Source organism: Frankliniella occidentalis, unplaced genomic scaffold (genome assembly GCF_000697945.3).
Source record: "Frankliniella occidentalis isolate FOCC.00 unplaced genomic scaffold, Focc_3.1 Scaffold2, whole genome shotgun sequence".
Classification (NCBI taxonomy): Eukaryota; Metazoa; Arthropoda; class Insecta; order Thysanoptera; family Thripidae; genus Frankliniella; species Frankliniella occidentalis.
The window spans coordinates 4,326,408-4,332,519 of record NW_026267132.1 but is presented as its reverse complement, the minus strand read 5'-3'; the positions used below and the strand labels follow the sequence as shown (position 1 = coordinate 4,332,519).

Here is a 6,112-nt window from a genome sequence, read left to right as displayed (position 1 = left end):
AGAGAGAGAGAGAGAGAGAGAGAGAGACGGAGAGTGGTGGGGTTCCCTAGTTTCGTTCTGCGCAGAGAGAGCGATTAACTAACCGTGCACTCACTCCACTCCACTCCACCCTTTGCCTCGCTGGCTCGGCTCCCCGATATACGGCGCCTCAGAGGGCCTCGCCGTGTACATGGCGGAGCGTGACCCGCACGCTCGTACGGGCACGCAATGACACATGCACGCAACCTTAATCACGCGTTGATGAAAGTGGACGTCTGTCCCTCTCCACTCCCCGCGCACCGCACACACCCTTTTTTTTCTTTTCGTATATATACGCCTCTCTCTCACTCTCACTCTCTCTCTCTCTCTCTCTGCTCTCTCTCTCTCTAGTTTACACCTCCGGCTTCTCGCTCGCAATCCCTCCCGCACCGAAATCAAATCACGGGGACGTTACACTTGTCCACTACATTTCCACCTTGTTTCTTATTCCCTCTCTCTAAAACCAAGAAAAAACAACAACTTTCCGTTTGTGAATGAAACACAAAGAAAAGGAAAGCAATTACTCAGCACCAGACGATATGAGAAAAGAAACGGCACCGAAACGAGTTGTTGAAACTTTGGCGAAAGTTGCCGGCAATAATAGAATTACTTGCTTTTCGACGGTTTTGAGTACCGCGTCCCGAGTGTTTTGCAGGGGCTCAGAGGCAACAGGGGTCTCCTCTTTCCTTCTCTGAGTTGTTTCCATTTACGGTTCTCGCCGACACCAGGACGGCGTGTGCTAGCGCGCTCCATGGTCCTGTAATTTCATTACACACACAGACACACACACACACACACACACACACGTGGAGATCCCTCGGATCTCATTCTTTCGACCTCTCCTCGTTCCGGTGTCTCTGTCCAGCTGCTAGGAACACAGTGTGTGTTTGTGTGTGCACCAGCACCAGAGCATTTCGTTGCTGACCCGCAAACTGCACCGGGTGCGCGCAAGGCTCGTATTTTTATTACGTCACCCTAGACGCGGGCCACCCTCAAACTGAAACAACGGCGCGACAGGAACAAACCCCTCGGCCCACGCCCACACACACACGCGCGCGCGCACACGCGCGCACACGCACGCACACACACACACACACACACACCTCTTATCACCTTATCGGGCGTTGTGCTCTGCTCTAAGCTCCAGCCCCGGGACACGGTGAAACACCGCCGCGCCGCTCCGATAACATCCGACGACTTTTCCTCAGCAGCGGGCCGCACGGCCGCCTCCGAAAAACCGTCGCGCCCACCTGCAAAACAGTCAAAAGGAAAGGACGCGTTAGAAAGATAAACACACACTGTAATCTGGGGGGTGGGAAAAATAAAGGTCGGGGGTTCGGTAGGGGTGGTACGACACACTAAAATCTTATGAACATTTTTTTTGTTCACAGCTTGGTGAAATCTGTAAACATGCACAGCTTGACGATTTTTTGTAAATACCTCAGTATGAAAAAATTTGTTCATACCGGCGTACAATGCCGGAAGCTGAGCATGATTACAGATTTCAGTCGCTATGAACAAAAGAGTTCATTAGATTATACTGTGTACGAGGTGGCTGAACATTTCTGCTTCAAAAATATCGGTATTCGCGTTGGAAGGGTTCGAGGGGGAGTCAAATGTTGCGGAACAGGATATGAATGGGAGAGAACGAGTCGTCAAATCACGGCAACAATTTAAACTTAGTTAGGTATGAATCGGAAACAAGTACCGCGAAATACGGGAAATTGCGTTGCCGAACGAGTAAAGGGATCCTCTCTCCGTTTCGCCTCGGCAGGTTGGGGTAAAAACCCCGGGCTGGCGCGCTGCGCTCCCCGCTCCCCGATGAAACAACACACAACAGGTTATACCAAACATCCCTGGAGAAATGCGAGGCACAGACGCAACACCCCCCCCTCCCCCCACCCCCAACTACGCTTCGCCACCCCTCGAGGTCTAATGCCCAGCCCCCCACTATTTACCTCCCCCATTCTTTTCTGCACGCAGCCTCGTGGACCGCGGGGGATGTCTACCCCCCCCCCCCCTCTCAGCACCGGCCTGGCTGCCTGTGCTCGACGGCGCGTCAAACGCAACAGTAATGCCCCGTTTGGTTTGCTCAGCCTGTTACTTGTGCGCTTAGGTGAGTGAGTGAGTGTGCGCCCGCGCGCGCCTATGTGTGTCAGAGCAGCAACTTTAATACGGCAAAAATGTCGCGTATATACTCAACACTTTACTGGTTTGTGAGTTTCGTAGAAGGGGCCTTACCCCTCACACCCCGCCCCGAACTTGTTTCCGATATTGTCTCACACGGTTTACTCGACACGCCCAGAGAGAGGGTAGGCAGCGAATAGGCGATGGCTTTTGAGAGCCTCCCAGCAGCGAGGAGAAACCATCCACTCCACTCTTTTCAAGGACAAATCGGGATCACCCGTAAAATTGATAAGCTATGGCTACCATCGCATGGTTTAGTTCAGGAAGCAACATACAGTCTAAGTTAGTTCGGTTTGTTGATGCAACATTCACGTGGTTGCGAGAACCAACTTGGCTTTTATTACGTAGTCATTGTTGTCTCAACCATACTTTTAGGTGTTCCCTGCCCTGAGTCAATCGCGATGGTTGCCAATCATTTCCTGTCAAATCACGGACCGGGAGAAACTGTTAATCATCCACTCCCTTCTCTGGCGCTTCCCCAACTTTTCCCAGTGGCAGTAGTTCCACGCGTCTTTCTCTCTCTCTCTCTCTCTCTCTCTCTCTCTCTCTCTCTCTCACACACACACACACACACACACACACACACACACACACACTCTCTCAAACCACTACCAGCACCAGCTTCGCGTGACCTCGTGAAGCCCAACCACACGCGCGCGCTCCCACACCTCAGTGTACCGTACATACCACACACACTTAAAACACACACGCGCGCGCGCGCACACACACACCATGAAAAATTACTCGCAAAGCCGCTCGAGATTTACGCAAACAGCAGGGGGCGCGGCTGCCTATCGATGGGCATTGTGGGTATTGCCCCGCTCACACATACACCACCAAGCCGGTTCCAATTTTTTTTTCCCGTACCCTCCAATGTATGTGAGCGCCTGTGAGCCCCGTGTGTGCCGCGAAAACGTAAAAAAAAAAGGAATCCAAGAGAAAGCGTGGTGGGGGTCGAAACGGGGGTCGAAACGAGGCCCGAAAATCTCGCGGCTATCTGACTAATCCCAGCGGCCCCGCTGGAGTGCGAAAACGTGGCAATTACACTCAAATGCTGGAGTTCTCTCTTTTTAATTTGTGGCGCAGTACTGGCAATGCAGAGTATGCAGTGGGCTTACCCGATCCCGAGAACATAACATAACTGGGCCCTGTAAAAATTAGGTGTCAAGAAAATTTCGTGTAGAAAATTTATGTGTGCGTTTCATATTGAATTATTTGATGTAAATTTTGATTGCTTTCGTTATGGTAAATAACATTTTTAGCAGATGATACCTTAAGAACCTTTTGACTAAACGTAAAGAATATATAAGTAACTTTAAGGTGTCAGCTAGCTTTTACTCTCGAAACGGCAAGAGAATCAAGCGGAGACCAGAAAACAATTTCTTTAGCGCTGGGGGAACCGTGTCCGGGTGCCTGAGTGAGTGTCGCTTCAGGCCCCTACCCTTACCCTGCTTAACAATACTAGGCTCCCCGTCCCCCTCCCTGCACAACAATACTATCCGACGCCGGCCCCTGTGCCCCTGTGCCCGCGCTTTTCAACGCCGCGCTTGTACGCTGAAATTACAAATAACAAGCAACCAGAAACAAATGCCAGCTAAATCCGGGAGGAAACTTGAAAACAAACATATTCTTAAATTTGTATCATCTGCTTTCAAGATAGATTCTTGATTTAGATTTTTTTTGTATTTTTGCCTGTGTTCTTTCAAGTAGAAATCCCTTTCTCTCATCCGTCCTATTATTCCACTTCCGGGAGAACCAACGATAAAATGTACAGAGAAATAAGAAAAATAAAAAGACAGGAGGTCCTTTTGCTTTCCACTAGTCCATACGTAATGGATGCAAAAAGCAATATTGGTGGCGTCGGTGACCAAATGTATGCAAACAGAATGTTGCCGAAACCGGCCACACAGAGAAGCGGACGGATGTGCGGAAACGGAGTGGAGGGGGGGCCACTCCATACACTTCCGCGACAGACACGCCCTGCTTCGCCCTCAGCGTACTCGACACCACCTGCTATTTAAAGTGCCGTCCAATGAAAGCTGCAAATTGCAAGGCATGAAAGGGTGGGGGGAAAGCACTTTCGAAATACATCGTATACACCTGCACGCGAAAAAATGCGAAATAAGTGCGAAATGAGGACGAAACGGGAGTTGAAATAGTTGTGGTGAAAAATACGCTGAGTCGGTCTGAGTTTTCCAGTGATTTCCGCCATAGGATGAGGATCCTGGGGGTAATGGAGCCGATAAACACAAACACTGCTGCGAAGATATTACGACGTAGTATTTTCACGCCAAATCTTTCTCCAGGAGCCACGAGTCGCATGGCGGGTCACGTCATCGAGCATGCCCTGTGTCGTCTGTTTGTACGGTGCGGCGAGGCATGGAGGGGCCGGGCGGGCGTGGTGGGGTGGGGCGGGGCGGTACTAACAGAAGACCAGAGCGTGAGTTGGGACGCACGGTGCTCTTCTGCTGGGCCTGCCGTATGTGTCCCCACGGCCCAAAAGATTCCCTAAACTCGATTTTCGATAATTGAAGTGACAGAGAGGGACACTAGAGTTTGTGTGTGTGACAGTGCGCGCGCGCGCGTGCGTGTGAGTGAATGAGAGAGAGAGAGAGAGAGAGGCAGAGAGCGGGCGGCAGAGAGGGGGACAGGGATATAGCGGCAGGAGCATCAATAATGCCCTCTCACAACCTCCCGGACACGGACGGACACGACATTCGTCTCACCCCTGATAATGCAATATTTCCTCCTCCGTTCCGCTCTCCAGCAGCCTTGCTGGGCGCCAAGTTTAGATTAAACGGCGCTGGTGGGTCGCCGCACCCGTCCGCCGCACCCCGCCGCACCCCACCTTACCCCGCACCGCCAGAGCCACAGGCCGCAAGCGCAAGCCCGCGGCCCCGTGGAGAGCGCGCGTACCGCACCAGCACGGGACACGCAAGAAGGTCGCCCTCCTCGTCTTGCGAACCGCAAGGAGGGCGGATAGGAGCCAGGAGGAGAAGCGGCCACAAAAAGAAAAGCATATATCCGGTAACCAAAGCCAGAGTACCCCTTTGCGCCCACGGACCCACCCTCTGCACCTCTTTATACTTCGGGGGATGAAACGAAGTCTCCTCCTCCTGTGGGCACCGGGGCGGAACGGTTGACGAGGCAGGAAAGGGAGGCCGGAGTGCATGTCAGGCGCAGTGAGCCGAGGCTCATTATCTGCTTCCGGCGAGGCCTGCCGCGGCTCTGCCGGGGACTAGGGCCATCTCCTCCCCCCTCCCCTATCTTACCCCCCGCCAGGCACGGCCTCCTCCTCCTCAGGGCCTCCGCCGGCGGCCCGGCCTCCGCGCAGGGCCAGGCCTGTAATTCACTCTACAGGTTCTGTGGGGGCGGGGCGAGGGCGTGAGCGTGAGCGAGAGACAGAGAGCGAGAGAGAAAGGGCGTAGGGAGGAGGTACAGCAAAGATAGATGTAGGCCCGTACAATGTAACTTACACACACAAGGCCGTCTCGTCTCACTCGCATTCTCTCTCTCATTCTTTCTCTCTTTCTCTTTGTCTCTCTCTCTCTCCTACTCACCGCCCCCCTTCTCTGCTCGTATTCGTATGCGCAAAGCCAGAAAAAAACCTCTTCTATTTTATTTCACCCCCTAGGGGCAGCGGCGAGGGCGGCAGGTACCCGCGGCGGCGGCGCCCGTTGGTGAGCACAGCGTAAAGTTTCGCGACAAGGGACGTCGGAAATAATGTAATAACGGGCGGCCGCAAGCCAAAGCAGACTCTGGCGGTGAGCGAGAGTCCCGTCCGCGTCGTTCCGGTCGGTTCCGGTCGGTTCCGGCGCCGGACAGAGCCGGGCGCGGCCAGAGCAGTAGTTGTAGTGCTTGCGGTGGTGTGGCCTGCTCACCTCGGGCTTTGCGAGCCGGGGCCATT

The 6,112-nt window shown here is 53.4% G+C and overlaps 1 protein-coding gene across 5 annotated transcripts in view; it reads right to left on the bottom strand.

The window, feature by feature from the left end:
• LOC113211637 (chondroadherin) overlaps positions 1-6,112 on the bottom strand; it is a 116,890-nt gene that overhangs the window by 31,531 nt on the left and 79,247 nt on the right. For 3 of the 5 annotated variants that reach the window (XM_052263527.1, XM_052263524.1, XM_052263544.1), the window contains exon 2: positions 1,122-1,268. The exons of the other annotated variants lie outside the window; for them this stretch is intronic. In XM_052263527.1, coding sequence (XP_052119487.1) covers positions 1,122-1,268 — 147 coding nt within the window. The remainder of the gene's footprint in view (positions 1-1,121; positions 1,269-6,112) is intronic. 5 annotated transcript variants of the gene reach the window in all.